General features: G+C 37.0%; 1 protein-coding gene across 1 annotated transcript in view; it reads left to right on the top strand.

Moving 5' to 3' along the window:
• Positions 1–16,489, top strand: part of WDR44 (WD repeat domain 44) — a 93,494-nt gene that overhangs the window by 50,293 nt on the left and 26,712 nt on the right. Inside the window, exons 7-12 of the mRNA XM_027533696.1 lie at positions 1,387–1,523; positions 3,125–3,208; positions 8,029–8,135; positions 9,109–9,260; positions 11,643–11,781; positions 13,327–13,391. Coding sequence (XP_027389497.1) covers positions 1,387–1,523; positions 3,125–3,208; positions 8,029–8,135; positions 9,109–9,260; positions 11,643–11,781; positions 13,327–13,391 — 684 coding nt within the window. The remainder of the gene's footprint in view (positions 1–1,386; positions 1,524–3,124; positions 3,209–8,028; positions 8,136–9,108; positions 9,261–11,642; positions 11,782–13,326; positions 13,392–16,489) is intronic.

Raw genomic sequence — 16,489 nt, 5'->3', positions numbered from 1 at the left:
AAAGGAGAGTGAAAAAGTTGGCCTAAAGCTCAACATTCAGAAAATGAAGATCATGGCATCTGGTCCCATCACTTCATGGGAAATAGATGGGGAAACAGTGGAAACAGTGTCAGACTTTATTTTTGGGGGCTCCAAAATCACTGCAGATGGTGACTGCCGCCGTGAAATGAAAAGACGCTTACTCCTTGGAAGGAAAGTTATGACCAACCTAGATAGCATATTGAAAAGCAGAGACATAACTTTGCCAACAAAGGTCCGTCTAGTCAAGGCTGTGGTTTTTCCAGTGATCATATATGGCTGTGAGAGTTGGACTGTGAAGAAAGCTGAGCACCGAAGAATTGATGCTTTTGAACTGTGGTGTTGTAGAAGACTCTTGAGAGTCCCTTGGACTGCAAGGAGATCCATCCAGTCCATTCTAAAGGAGATCAGCCCTGGGTGTTCTTTGGAAGGAATGATACTAAAGCTGAAACTCCAGTATTTTGGCCACCTCATGCAAAGAGTTGACTCATTGGAAAAGACTCTGATGCTGGGAGGGATTGGGGGCAGGAGGAAAAGGGGACGTCTGAGGATGAGATGCATGGATGACATCACCGACTCAATGGACGTGAGTTTGAGTGAACTCCGGGAGTTGGTGGTGGACAGGGAGGCCTGGCATGCTGCGATTCATGGGGTCGCAAAGAGTCAGATACGACTGAGCAACTGAACTGAATTGAACTGAACTGAGTTACCATGACCCAGCAATACCACTCCTATGTATACAGCAAAGTGAAATGAAAACATGTCCACACAAAAAATGTACATAGGTGTTCATAACTAGCTAAAGTGTGGAAACAATACAAATGTCTGATAAAGAGATAAATAAAATGTAGTATATCCATCCATGTGGACTATATTTTGGCAATTAAAAAGAATGAGCTTCTGATACATGCCATAACACAAATGAACCTTGAAAGCATGATGCTAAGTGAAAGAAGCCAATCACAAAAGACTACATACTATATAATATAATTTATATGAAATGCCCAGAATAGGCAATTACATAGAGGAAAAAAGTAGATTAGTGGTTGCCAGGAACTGGGAGGAAAAGGGAATAAGGTATGACAGCTAATGGATATAGGGGTTTCTCTTGAGGGAGGCAGAAATGTTCTAAATTTAGATGATGGTGGTAGTTGTACAACTTTGTGAGTGTACTAAAAACTGTTGAATTATATATTAAATGTGTACAGTATGTGGTGTGGGAATTGTATCTCACTAAAAATGTTTATAAAATTATTGCACACAGTACTGAATGTATCTAGAAAATTCTTAGCTTAAATATTTTAGGATTTTGTGGACTCAAAAAGATAATTAAATTATAGGTATTCTTGGTATTATTTTTTACTTCAGGAAATTTTAGCCAGTGTAATGATTAAAAACCTAGATACTGGAGAAGAAATACCTTTGAGTCTTGCAGAAGAGAAACTGCCAACGGGTATTAATCCTCTCACTCTACACATCATGAGAAGGACTAAGGAATATGTAAGGTATGGCCTAATGTTATTATTCATCATTTGTAGTATTTCATTCAAAGTGGTGAAGAGTTCTGTTTATGAACTGTGAGAGTCCCTAATTTGGTTTCATTCAGTGTTCTTTTTTTAAAGTTAGAATTAAAATAGAGTCAATTAATGTATATATTCTTAAACTTTGTGCCCTCTTTTTGAAAACAAGTTCTTTTTTAAGATTCCACATTTAAGTGATATCATAAAGTATTTGTCTTTTTGTGTCTGATTTATTTCATTTAGTTTAATGTTCCCAAGGTCTATTCATATTGTCACAAGTGGCTGGATTTCCTTCCTTTTTATGGCTGAATAACATTCCTGTGTGTATCACATTTTCTTCATTTAACTTTGTTCTCTGTTATAACTGTGCAGTTACTTGGGGGGAAATATATATCTTAGTTCAGTTCAGTTCAGTTGCTCAGTTGTGTCTGACTCTTTACGACCCCATGGACCGCAGCATGCCAGGCCTCCCTGTCCATCACCAACTCCCAGAGTTTACCCAAACTCATGTCCATTGAATCAGTGATACCATCCAACCATCTCATTCTCTGTAGTCCCCTTCTCCTGACTTCAATCTTTCCCAGCATCAGGGTCTTTTCAAATGAGTCAGCTCTTCGCATGAGGTGGCCAAAGTATTGGAGTTTCAGCTTCAACATCGAACGCTCAGGACCGAGGGATGGGGGTGCCTGGTGAGCTGCCGTCTGTGGGGATGCACAGAGTCGGACACAACTGAAGTGACTTAGCAGCAGCAGATAGCAGATTCAAAAGCAGAGACATTACTTTGCCAACAAAGGTCCGTCTAGTCAAGGCTATGGGGCAAAGTAATGTCTCTGCTTTTGAATATGCTATCTAGGTTGGTCATAACTTTCCTTCCAAGGAGTAAGTGTCTTTTAGTATCATGGCTGCAGTCACCATCTTCAGTGATTTTGGAACCCCCAAAAATAAAGTCTGACACTGTTTCCACTGTTTCCCCATCTATTTGCCATGAAGTGATGGGACCGGATTCCATGGTATATCTTAAATATCATACTATTTGGTTTGTCTTCTTTTAAAATGATTTATATTATTCTAGAGACAATATTAAAACATAAAAGGCTAAAAAGCCATGTGGGATAAATACCTGATCTTCTGAAACCTAGCTTTAAGGATCAGAAATTTATACATAATTGTATTGTCTTTTTAGGGTCAGACAGTCTTTAGAGTGAAATGATTGACTTTACTGTGAGAAATATGTAGACCCAAGAAATAATTTCTTTGAAACCAAAGCTTTCACATGATGTGCCTGATAAGTAAGGAGGGAGATATTTACAAGTTAATTTGTCATTTCTGCACAGCATGTTTTACCCAGCACAATGCCTTTTTTGTGTTCGTTTTTTCATAAATTCCTGAATTGCATTTGTTTATGTTTTATGCATTGTACCATCTTTCAAGTCTTTTAATTCTCAGGGTCATTTAAATTAAACTTACATAAAGCGTGTAAACATTTTTTTTCTTAACACTGATTAGTTAATTGTATAGTAAGTATACATAGAGATTTTTGAGAAGTTTTGAGAAATGGCTTCTTTTAAAATGACTTCTTCTTGTAGTAATGATGCAGCACAGTCAGACGATGAAGAGAAGTTACAGTCTCAACAAACAGATACTGATGGTGGACGGTTAAAACAGAAAACGTGAGTTACATCCAATTTCTTCATTTCAGGCTTCTGTTATCTATTACTATATGTGTGTGTGTGTGTGTGTGTGTGTGTGTGTGTGTGTGTGTGTGTGTGTGTATGTGTTTTATGTATGATAACTTTCATATTGTTTTAAATCTATGCTCTGGCCAGTTTGTTTATCCATCTACCACCACCACTCCCTGCCCTCAGGCAATGGATTATGAGTTCCTTGAGGCTGTCTTGGTCATTTTTATAGCATCTGACATACAGTAAATTATCAATACATTTTGCTTCATGCTTGTATTATTTTTCTGATGATAGATAGGTACCAGAAGTGTTGGTAGAAGAACATGAATTGTTCTTGAAGTTGCTTTTCCATTTCACATCATCTCTCCAAATCCTATTTGTCTTTCTAAACTCAACTACATGACACTCTTCCTGACCACTCCAGTTCATAATAGATTTTCCTGTTCTCAATTTCAATGACAGCTATAGTCTATATACCATACATTTGCTATTTATATTATCTTAAATTGTTTTCTGATTTAAAAAATAAAATAAATACATGTTAAACAACTAGACCATAAGAATTGATGCTTTTGAACGTTGGTGTTGAAGAAGATTCTTGAGAGTCCTTTAGACTGCAAGGAGATCAAACCAGTCAATCGTAAAGGAAGTCAATCCTAAATATTCATTGAAAGGACTAATGCTGAAGCTGCAGTACTTTGGCCACCTGATGCGAAGAACTGACTCATTTGGAAAGACCCTGATGCTGGGAAAGATTGAAGGCAAGAGAAGGGGACAACAGAGGATGAGATGGTTGGATGGCATCACCTACTCAGTGGACATGAGATTAAGCAAGCTCCAGGAGATGGTGAAGGACAGGGAAGCCTGGCATGCTGCAGTCCGTGGGGTCACAAAGAGTCAGACATGACTGAATGACTGAACAATATACTGCAAAAGGATTTTGATCATACCATTCTGTTTTCCTGTATGAAAATCTAGCACAGTGGTAGACATGTAGGATTTCCTTGATTATACACAAGTCCCTTGTTGTTCAGTCACTCAGTTGTGTCTGACTCTTTGCGACCCCATGGACTGCAACATGTCAGGCTTACCTGTGCTTCACTATCTCCCAGAGTTTGCTCAAATTCATGTCCATTGAGACAATGATGCCATCCAACCATCTCATCTTCTGTCACGCCCTTCTCCTGCCCTCAGTCATTCCCAGTATCAGGGTCTTTTCAAATGCGTGGTGGCTAAAGTACTGGAGCTTCAGCTTCAGCATCAGTCCTTCCAATACGTATTCAGGACTGATTTCCTTTTGACTGATTTGATCTCCTTGCTGTCCAAGGGACTCTCAAGAGTCTTCTCCAGCACCATGGTTGGAAAGCATCAGTTCTTTGGCACTCAGCTTACTTTATGGTCCAAGTCTCACATCCATACATGACTACTGGAAAAACCATAGCTGTGACTATACGGACCTTTGTCGGCAAAGTGATGTCTCTGCTTTTGAATACGCTGTCTAGGTTTGTCACAGCTTTTCTTCCAAGGAGCAAGCGTCTTATAATTTCATGGCTGCAGTCACTGTCTGCAGTGATTTTTGGAGCCCAAGAAAATAAAGTCTGTCATTGTTTCCATTGTTTCCCCATCTATTTGTCATGAAGTGATAGGACTGGATGCCGTGATTTTCATTTTTTGAATGTTGAGTTTAAAGCCAGCTTTTTCACTCTCCTCTTTCACCTTCATCAAGAGGCTCTTTAGTTCTTCTTCGCTTTCTGCCATTAGGGTGGTATCATCTGCATATCTGAGATTATTGATATTTCTCCTCGCAATTTTGATTCCCGCTTGTGATTCATCCAGCCTGGCAGGCATTTTTCATGATGTACTCTGCATGCAAGTTAAATAAACAGGGTGATAATATACAGCCTTGACCTACTCGTTTCCCAGTTTTGCATTGTCTATTGTTCCATGTCTAATTCTAACTGTTCCATTTAATCTGCATGTAGGTTTCTCAGGAGACAGGTAAGGTGGTTTGGTATTCCAGTCTCTTTAAGAATTTCCCACAATTTGTTGTAATACACAGTCAAAGGCTTTAGTGTCATCAGTGAATCAGAAATAGGTGTTTTCCCCTTGCTTTTTCTATGATCCAGTGGATATTGGCAATTTGATCTCTGGTTCCTTTGCCTTTTCTTAATCTAGCTTGTATATCTGGAAGTCCTTTAATTGGCAATAATTTAGTCTAAGGCCAAAGTGAGTTCTCCACTCAAGTCTGATCTTTTCCTCATGTGGAAAGTATAGCAAAGAAAGCTTTGAGATTTTTTTAGAAAAGGTATGCCCACAGTGGAGGTATATGATAACACCTCAGCCATCTGGACTTTGGCTGTCTAACAGTGGCAACTATTAAGGACCGTATAATTAGAATTATTCAGGAGACATATAGACCTCTAGGAAAGAGAATGCTCCATGCAGTAAAGCTCATTATTTTTCAAAAAGAAAAGCTCCTCAGGTTTATTGAAAACCTTTATACTTACTTCTTACATAATTTTAAAAAGTCTGGTCATCTGATATTTAATCTCAGAGCAAAATAGAAGCATCAGACCATGACAAATATAAGTTAGCACATAAGAATGTCAGAGAATACTCTGATTGCAAGAGAAGAATGAGGAAAATGATAAAAAGGACTCATATATTGCTCAACCATTCCACACGGCAGTGCTTTCAACTTCTTCTCACATCATGATGTTCAGAACATGGTATTATTTGCACTGAATCCTGGGGTAAGCTGATGAGGCAGCTGATGGCCAGAAGAGACTGACCCAGGGTTCTGCTTTCTCTGGGCCCTACCCTATTGCCTTGAAGGCTGAGAGGGAAACCATTATTATGGCCCACTTGGAATCATTTGCGAACCCTTGGTGTATTAAAGAATAGTAAAGATGGTAACTGACCCTGTTTATTAAAGAAATTTATTGAGCACTAAGTGCCATTGAAGAAGGCACAAATGTATGTATTTTAGAGATGGTATCATACAAAATGGCTAAAATATCTGCTTTCTTGCTTATAATAGTAGTAAACCTATAGTTAACCAGAAAAATATAATTTCAGTTATAAATAGCAGAGACCTTATTGTGATTTTAAAAATGGTTTATCTGTTTTTAATCTCTACATGTATTTAATCTCTGTATCACAGATATAAACTAGTGGTTACCAGTGGGGAGAAGGAAGAAGGGAGAGGCAAGATAGGGGTAGGGGATTAAGAGATACACACTGCTATGTATAAAATAAGCTACAAGGATATATTGTACAGCATGGGGAATATAACCACTATTTTATAATAACTTTATTTAATTTTTATTTTATATTGGAGTATAGTTGACTTACAATATCATGTTAGCTTAACTTACAACAAAGTGATTCAGTTATGCATGTGCATATATCCATTCTTTTTCAGATTCCTTTCCCATATAAGTTATTAGAGAATATTGAATAGGGTTTCCTGTGCTATACAGTAGATTCTTGTTGATTATCTATTTTATATATAGTAGTATGTATATGTCAATCCCAAACTCCTAATTTATCTCCTCCCCTCCACCTTTCCCCCTTTCCCCTTTGGTAACTGTAAGTTTGTTTTCAAAGTCTGTGAGTATGTTTCTGTTTTGTAAATAAGTTCATTTGTATGGTTTTTTTAGATTCCACATGTAAGTGATAACATATGATATTTGTGTTTGACTTACTTCACTTGTGTATGATAACCTCTAGGTCCATCCATGTTGCTACAAATCTCATTATTTCATTCTTTTTTATGGCTGATTAATATTCCATTGTATATATATACCTCATCGTCTTTATTCATTCCTTTGTTGATGGACATTTAGGTTGCTTCCATGTCTTGGCTATTGTGAGTAATGTACATTGGAGGTGCATATATCTTTTCAAAGTGTGCTTTTCTCCAGATATATGCCCAGAGGAGTGGGATTGCTGGACCATATGGTAGTTCTTTTTTATTTTTTTAAAGAATCTCCATACTGTTCTCCATAGTGGTTTTACCAATTTAAATTCCCACCAACATGTGGGAGGGTTCCCTTTTTGCCCTACCCTCTCCAGCATTTATTGTTTGTAGACTTTCTGATGATGACCATTCTGGCTGATGTGAGGTGATGCCTCGTTGTATTTTGATTTGTATTTCTATAATAATTAAGGATGTAGAGCATCTTTCCTTCTGCTTTTTTGCCATCTATATGTCTTCTTTGGAGAAATGTATATTTAGATCTTCTGCTCATTTTTAATTGGATTGTTTTGTTTTTGTTTTTTTTTTGATATTCAGCTGGCAGGAGCTGTTTTTTATATTTTGGAGATTAGTCCCTTGCTGGTCACTTCATTTGCAAATATTTTCTCCCATTCTGTGGGTTGTCTTTTGTTTATGATTTCCTTTGCTGTGCAGAAGCTTTTAAGTTTAATTAGATCCCATTTTTTTGTTGTTTTTATTTTCATTACTCCAGGAGTTAGCTCCAAAAAGATAGTGCTGCAATTTATGCCAAAGAGTGTTCTACCTATGTTTTCCTCTAGTGACATGATAATGCTGTAGAGGATATGATACTGTCACTGGGGGGACTGCCTATATTTCCTTTGTAGCCATATTGATTTAAGTATATTTATTGCATAGAACAAGGGATTTGGGGTGTTAAACACCTACTATTTATATAAAAAAGGTATTATTTCAAAATGATACTCTTTACCAGTCACAGCTCATGAGATTATCTGTGAATTGTTGAACTTTGGAGTTAATAAGAAGTAATCTGGGTTGGGTTTTTTTTTTTTTTTACATTTTTGGTAAGGACTCAACTAAAGAAGTTCCTAGGAAAATCAGTAAAGAGAGCGAAGCACCTTGCTGAGGAATATGGTGAACGTGCTGTAAATAAAGTTAAAAGTGTTAGAGACGAAGGTAAGAGAAATAGAACCCTTCAACTGAATATTTAATTGATTTGTAGTCATTTAAGTTTAGCCTATAGTTTATAATAAACATTGTATTTTATTGAAAGTAATAAATCTTTATAGCTTTTATCTTAGCATTTCAATAAATCATATTACTCTCACTATCAATTTTATGAGTGGAAAGAAAAATGTATTTATCTTAAACATGAATTTGTACATATTTTGTGACTGCAGCAACTTGGAAGAGGTGTTTGTTCAATAATCAGTTGTAAATTAGTTTTGTAAGATCAGTGTTTATAAATATTCTCAAAATTAGGTAGATTTTCTGAATTTCTGCACCTTAACTTCCTGTGGCCTTGTTATAACTGTATTGATTTGTTACATAGTATTTATTCTGTGCCAAACACTGCTCTCAGCACTTTCATCTGTATTAGCTCATTTATTCCTCTTAAAAAGTCTATGAAGTAAGTATCATTATTGTTGTTGTTTAGTCACTAAGTCATATCTGATTCTTTGTGACTCTGTGGACTGTAGCCCACCAGGCTCCTCTGTCCGTGGGTTTTCCCAGGCAAGAATACTGCAATGTGTTGCCATTTCCTTCTCTAGGGGATCTTCCCAACCCAGGGATTGAACCCATGTCTCCTGCATTGCAGGCGGCTTCTTTACCACTGAGCCACCAGGGAAACCCCCACGACTGAATACAGCAGGGATACCATTATTATCCCATTTTATAGATAGGAAAACTGAGGCACAGAAAGGTCAAATACCTTGCCCATAGTCACATAGATAATGACAGAGCTGAATTTGGACCCAGGCAGTCTGGTACTACCAGACTCCATGCTGCTAAACCAATATGCTATTTAGTAGTAGACAGATTTTGCTTTTCCAATTAATGAATCTTCTTGGTAAGCAGTAGATATGAAAATATGATTGTAGCAATAACTACATTAGCTAGTGATGCTTTCTATTGCTTTTCTATTCAGTTTTTCATACTGATCAAGATGATCCTTCATCAAGTGATGATGAAGGAATGCCATACACAAGACCAGTTAAATTCAAAGCAGCACATGGCTTCAAAGGACCTTACGATTTTGATCAGATCAAAGTGGTACAAGATCTTAGTGGTGAACATATGGTAAGCAACCTTTTTATTTTTAAGGATTGATTCTGTTTTCGTTGAGAGAAATAATTTGACTTCTATAAAGCTGATGTCTTCTTATATATATAATTTTGCTAGCCTGAGCCTGAAGAGTGAATTGATATTAATATGATTTAATAAATAAGTAATGCAGAGTCCATCTTTGAATTGTTGTTCAAGAAGTGACTTATAAGTAAACTCTAGGCCTGTATCATTAAGAAAGCTGTGTAAACTTTCTTTTACCAAAGAAAGGTACCAAACTTAAAAGCAATTAAGGGTGATCTGTCACTTTGAACAATGTTTAAAATGTTCCCTCGTATATTTTAAATAATTTATACAAATATTTCAGAAGCTCGGTATATTTTGTGAAGTGAAAGAGCAAAGAGAGAGAGAGAGGGGTACACGTTGTCTTAAAATGTACCAAAGTAGATGTCAAGTTCACAAAGTACATCACAGTTACCCCCTGAAAATGCTAGAAACACAGGGAAGAGTGTAATAAACTCAGAACTGGGTAAGTGATGCTGTGGGTCTTTGACCAGGGAATCTACTTATTTATTTACATTTTTAAATCTAAAAGTTGGCTTATACATATCAGGCAGCAACCAGATTTGAATTTACTTTGGTACTTACAATCTACACATAAAACGTTTGAGTTGTAGAGCATGGGGAACTATATTCAATATCCTGTGATAAACTATAATGGAAAAGAATATGAAAAAGAATACGTATTATGTTTACAACTGAAACACTGTGCTTGCTATATGGCAGAAATTAACACAGCATTGTAAATCAGCTACACTTCAATAAAATAAAAGTTTATGAAACGAGTCGCCAGTCCAGGTTCGATGCACGATACTGGATGCTTGGGGCTGGTGTACTGGGACGACCCAGAGGGAGGGTATGGGGAAGGAGGAGGGAGGAGGGTTCAGGATGGGGAGCACAGGTATACCTGTGGCGGATTCATTTTGATGTTTGGCAAAACTAATACAATATTGTAAAGTTTAAAAATAAAATAAAATTTAAAAAAAGCTTGAGTTGTTTATAGTAAGTTCCTTAAGGAATCTGATGAATTTCCTTGTACTGTATTGAGTCTTTTTCAGTATTTCTAGTTTTAAGTTAAAATCTCATGGCAATAAGCTCCAAATGACAAATTTCTTAACATTTTTGTGGGAATTTTGTGGAAATGAATATTCCATTAAATAAACTGTTACCTCTAACTTGGATGATCTTTTTGATCTGCATAGATGTATGTTATCAATTTAATAGTGGTTATAAGATTATTTGGGATTTGGCCTTTCCATTTTAAGGATTCACATTCTTTATTGCTTTCCCCCACATACCTCCCCACTCTTTTCAGTACTGTCTGTCTGAGAATTTTAGCAATATGCTACAAAACTTTTTTCTGGGGAGAAAAACAGAATGAGACCACACCATTCCAACACTTCCAAATGCCCAGTGCTGTGAGGGTTACTGCTAAGGTGCACCTTATTCTTCCCTCAGCCCTTGTCAGGAGTTGTCATTGCTATTCTCACGGCTGTGCCCCCTTCTATTCCACTTGCTGTCATGTTCAGCTAGGAGACTTAAGACCCCAGACTAGGCTTTGTACTTTTGCAGTGAAGATTTCTGGCCACCTCAGATTTCCCATTTCCATTAATATGTGGACAATATATGGGTCTTGAAGATGTTAGTTTACATTATAGAAAACTGTAGCTCAGCTGTCTTTCCCCCTGTCTTCTAAAGGCCCCTTTTGTGGTATTATAGCACCACTGGACTGTTAGCTTTAAATGGTGCTAGTAATGTGAGCATTATTTTAGTATACAATAAGTCCCCTACATACAAACCTTCAACCTGCTAACTTTCAAAGATGCAAACCTGCGTTCGCATGTCCAATCATGTAAGCTAGTTCACGTGTCTGGCATACGTGGTCACATGTGTGCATCCTCTTCAGGTGGTTGTGCTTTTGTGTACTTTACAGTACTGTATAGAGTACAGTAGTACAGTATCCTTATTTCAAGCCCAGGATGTCTGGAAGCAAGTATAAAAGCAGTGGTGATATAGGTGGTACTACTGTACTGTTCAAGGTACTGTACTGTCAGATTAAAAATGTCTTAATTTTTTGTGTTTGTATATTATTTGTTTGAAAAGTATCATAAATGTATTACAGTACAGTACTATATAGCCGATTGTGTTAGTTGGGTATTCCTAAGCTAACTTTGTTGGACTTAAGAACAAATTGGATTTATGAAGGCACTTTTGGAATGGAAATTGTTCATATTCAGGGACTTTATGTATCATTTGGCATACAACTTATAAGGGGTTTTTTTGGCTGAAAAATAATGTCTCAACTTTTGAACTTTGAACCTTCCTTTGTTTTCACAGGGAGCTGTGTGGACCATGAAATTTTCTCACTGTGGCAGATTACTTGCCTCTGCTGGACAAGACAATGTAGTGAGAATATGGGCTTTAAAAAATGCTTTTGACTATTTCAACAATATGCGAATGAAATACAATACAGAAGGTATTTTTCCTTTATTGGCAGGGTTTAAAAAATCCTGACACATCTGGCATTTTTACATTTTAGGTATAATAATGCCCTCTTATCTGGCAATCATTTGCAGCAACCACTATTTTCCATATAAGCCACAAACCTAAAAATAAGACAGAAGTCAACAGCAAAAAGCATCTAAACCCAGTGGGAAAAACTACCACAAAGTTTTTTACTTTATCTCTTATCAGGTATACTGCAGAGTTAAATTTATGAACTATCGAGGACAAGGTTGTTTGGTTTCCCCTGGTAACTTTCAGGTCTATCCTAGGTTAAAAGGAAATGTGTGATTAATCTAGAAAAAGAATGAGAATAATACATACGTCTAATAAGTAAAGAATGATTAAGGAAACATAAGCCATGGAAAGTAAATGTGATTTGTCAATACATCAAAGAGTATATGAAACTAGGTTAAATGGAAAAGAGAAACCCCAGAATATGATGTGTATACACACGATTACAGCTGTGTAAAATATTTCTGTATTATGTTATCAGCAAAGTGTTTATAATTGATGTTTTAGGTGCTGTAAGTGTATAGGATTCTTTTCTTGTAATTATTGTCGTTATTTAACTGCAGTACACTTTCACCACAAACCTCTTGCTATCCAATCATCCAAGACTGAATACATGAAGTTAAGATATGGGAGAAAGAAGAATAGAGGTGACCATGGGCAGGAGTATAGAATATAGTTCCAGTAGTAGTTTGAGGAACATAGAAATCTAGGGAGAGCCACTAAACTGGCCAGCGGGGCCCATATACTTTAGTAGCCCCATGAGGTTGTTTGCAATATAACAACATAATTTGAGATCATAATGAGTTGACAAAAAGTAAAGCTGTTTATTATAGATTTCTTTTATTTCCCTGCCTAGAGCAGAAAGACTATTTTCAGTGGCCATTGAGATTTCTTGCCTGGAAAATCCCATGGACGGAGGAGCCTGGTAGGCCGCAGTCCATGCGGTCGCAAAGAGTCAGACACGACTGAGTGACTTCACTTTCACTTTTCACTTTCATGCATTGGAGAAGGAAATGGCAACCCACTCCAGTGTTCTTGCCTGGAGAATCCCAGGGGATTCACCAGCCCAGCCTGATGGGCTGCCGTCTATGGGGTCGCACAGAGTCAGACACGACTGAAGCGACTTAGCAACAACAACAACAACAATTGAGATTTAACCCAGCCCAGACACTTTTTACCCCTTTATTGTTCATCTTGCTGATTGTTCTGATTGACAAGAATGTCTTCACAATGAATAATGAGGATATAACAATATTTTATTAAATTGGACATGTGGTTAAGCCAATTTATAAAGATTCTATATAAAAATAATAAAAACAAATACTTTGGTGCCTAAGAGTTAATGCTTTGCTTGTTTAGAAAAATACATTTTTCTAAAATGATGCATTCTATGACTTTTAATTAGGTGTTATTGTGTTATTATTTGTGATTGATGTTTTCTGTGTGTGTGTATATACAGTTGTATATACATACATGCCTTTTTACAATTACTATGTCGTTTTAGGACGTGTGTCCCCATCACCTTCTCAGGAAAGTCTAAATTCATCAAAATCTGATACAGATACAGGGGTATGTTCATTATTTTATGGTTACTATTGTTACATGCTATGATTTTTTTTTAACCATAAAGTACCTTATTGTTTATCAGATATAACAGATTCATGAAAGTAGTTAAAATTGAGATGCATTAGAAATGAGAATTCTTTCTGTTAGAATTAGTAAATGAAAAATTGTGATGGTTAAGGGTTGTCAGACAGTATCTAATATTACTCAAGCTACCATACTAATGTAAATCTAAACAAAAGAAATTCCCTCTCCTCAAATCCATGTGAGATACTTTATTTAAAAATTTTCTCCTATTTTTTGCCCACACCACACAGCATGTGAGATCTTAGTTCCCTGACCAGGGATTGAACCTGTTCCCCCTTCAGTGGAAGCACAGTGTGTTAGACACTGGCCCACCAGGGAAGTCCCTAGATATTTTTAAAATGATAAAAGTAACGGATACCTGAATAAGAAATAACTAAGAAAAGAAAGAAAGATACTGAAATATCTTAATTTTTCCATCTTCTTGGTTTAGTAAATGCTTTATCCCAGTGTCAGGTAGTTTAAAATATCTTAATGATTTTCATTTGGTCTCAGAGCTGGAAAGTTAAATATAACCAGTTTTAAACCTAAAAAGCAGAATGCAAAATATTCTAAGCTGTCCCCTGTGATGCTTATGTGTTGAGTGAAGCAAAGGTTATGTAAATACAGAGAACCTAAAATGTTCACCTGCTCAGTAGTATTTTCCTGGGATTTCATTAGCTCTATGGTATTTGACACTAATTTTTCCCTACTCTAAACATTCTCCCCTCAGCTTTCCATGGTTCTCTTCTTCCTTGTTCTCCTCCTATACCCCTGCTGTCTCTTCCTCTTCCACCCACTTAAGTATTGCTGTTTCTCCTGAGTTTTGTCCTTTGTCCATTCTCAATTAAGATATTCACTCACTGCTTCCAATCCTGAACTGGCTTTGGCTCTAAAATTCTTGATTTCTTTCAAGAGCTTTATGTTTTTTAAACAACAATGAAATCTTATTGTGCGTGCTGCCCTTTTCACATAACAATATATAAAGGCTCTATCCACCTACATGTTCTTTAAACACATCAATTTTGAATATCTGTTACATGTTCCACACACTGCTAGATTCAGCAAAATCAAAGGAGACTTATTTTGTGGCCTTGGGGATCTTGCTGACTAGTGAAATAGATATACCTGCAGTTAATAGTATTCGATGGTAATACTCTATCGAAGATACCACACAAATATACAAGTTAGCCTTATGAATCAAGGTATCAGGAAAAGCTCCCTGGAGGCTTTTGAATGAGGAGTAAGACAAGGAAGGAAGGGGAGTATCAGAGCAGATAGCAAGTGCAAAAGCATGGAGGCTGAAACAGCATGGCATGTTAAAGGTACTGCCTGGCTGGACCAAAGGCTGCATGTGTGGGAGTTGTAGGAAAGGTAGACAGGATTGGGATTTTAAGTGGCTTTTTATGTTAAACCAAGGCATGAACTTTATCCTCAAGGTACTGGGGAAGGATGGGCTTTGAGGAGTTTAGATCAGAAGCTGAGTTAAAATGTCTAGATTTTTGTTTTGGAAAGAGCATTCTGGTAGCAGTGTAAAAGACAGATTGGATGGAGGTTCCAGGCTAGAGACAGGGAGACCATTTAAGAGGCTTTCAACTTCATAAATAAATGAGTACTTCAATTATGGTAGATTATGATAGCAATGAGTCTAGAAACCATAAAGAGGAGCTGAATTTGAGAAATATAAAAGAACGAATTGATAACTCATTACCTGGGGCAAAAAAATGAGTAGCATAGGATGATTCCCATGTGTCTGACTTGAGCAGCTGGTTAGATATTAATGATCATTCATGAAAATGTTTTTTATTATTATTTACCCACAACCCTGCTTCTGCTCTTTTGAGCCATCTTTAATGGCATCAACATCCATAAGTTACCTTTTTAACTCAGTTAGAGACACTCTCTTACTCTCTTACTTTTTCTTTCTTACTCACAGGTCAAATTAGTTAAAATTCTATCCAATCTACCTCTTCCTATGCCCATGGAATCTGTCACCTCATCACTCACATCATCTTGACCCTTGATACTTATTTAGATGCTTGCTGTAGCCTCCTAATTGGGTTTTCTGTCTCTGGTCTCTACTGCCACTAGATTTTTTTTTTTTTTTTTTTTTGCCACACCACAAGGCTTGCGAATGGAACTTGTGGCCCCTGCTTTGGAAGCAAGGAATCCTAACCACTGGACCATCAGGGAATTCCGGACCTGACTATCATTTTGTGATTTTAAATCGTCTAGTGGCTCCTTGTCACCATCCTTCCTGCTATTACCTCTTCTTACCTTTGTAACTCAGTACTAATTTCCCTAGTACCTCTGCATCCTACTTGCTAGGCTAGGTGTAGGTCTGTACCCTAAACACTCACTTTCATGTCTTCATTCATGTGGTTTGCTTTGCCAGGAATTCCCTTCCTATCCCCTTTCCTTACAGAGCAAAGCCCTACTTATCCTTCAAGATTCAGCCTAAATATCTTATCTTCTCTTATCATTTTCCCTGAGTCATGCAAGCAAAATTGTTCCTCACTTGTGTTCTGATAGTGTGTCATATGTACTTTGACATTGATATTACTTACTGTGTCTTCCTTGGCAGTTTGTCCCTCTGGCTAGGCTCAGAACCGATTGAAGGCAAAAATCCGTGTATCACAGATCTTAGTATCCTTGAACCTAACCCCATGCCTGACTGTAGCAGGCCTAAATCAGTGTTAAATTACCACGTCTATACCTTTCATTCATTCCTATTCCCTTATCTGGATGCCTGTAATCTCCCTTTTTTTCTACTTTAGACTTGCCTGTTCTTCAAGGCCCATTTCCTCCATAAAGCCTTCACTAACTAATGTAGTGGTTAAAATTTTAACTACTTCGCTTTAGGGGAAAAGGATTTGCTTTTATTAATTTAATTCACAGTAAAGTTTCCAGGTCTTGATTACTATTAAAAACAGGGACTATTTGTACCATCTTATATTATCTTATTTTAACAATGCTACTTACAGATTATTAACTACTTCCATTCCTACCCCCTCCCAAACCCCTAAGTAACTCCCAACATT

Source organism: Bos indicus x Bos taurus, chromosome X, assembly GCF_003369695.1.
Source record: "Bos indicus x Bos taurus breed Angus x Brahman F1 hybrid chromosome X, Bos_hybrid_MaternalHap_v2.0, whole genome shotgun sequence".
Taxonomy (NCBI): domain Eukaryota; kingdom Metazoa; phylum Chordata; class Mammalia; order Artiodactyla; family Bovidae; genus Bos; species Bos indicus x Bos taurus.
The sequence above is the reverse complement of the archived record's forward strand: the minus strand, read 5'-3'. Positions and strand labels throughout refer to the sequence as shown.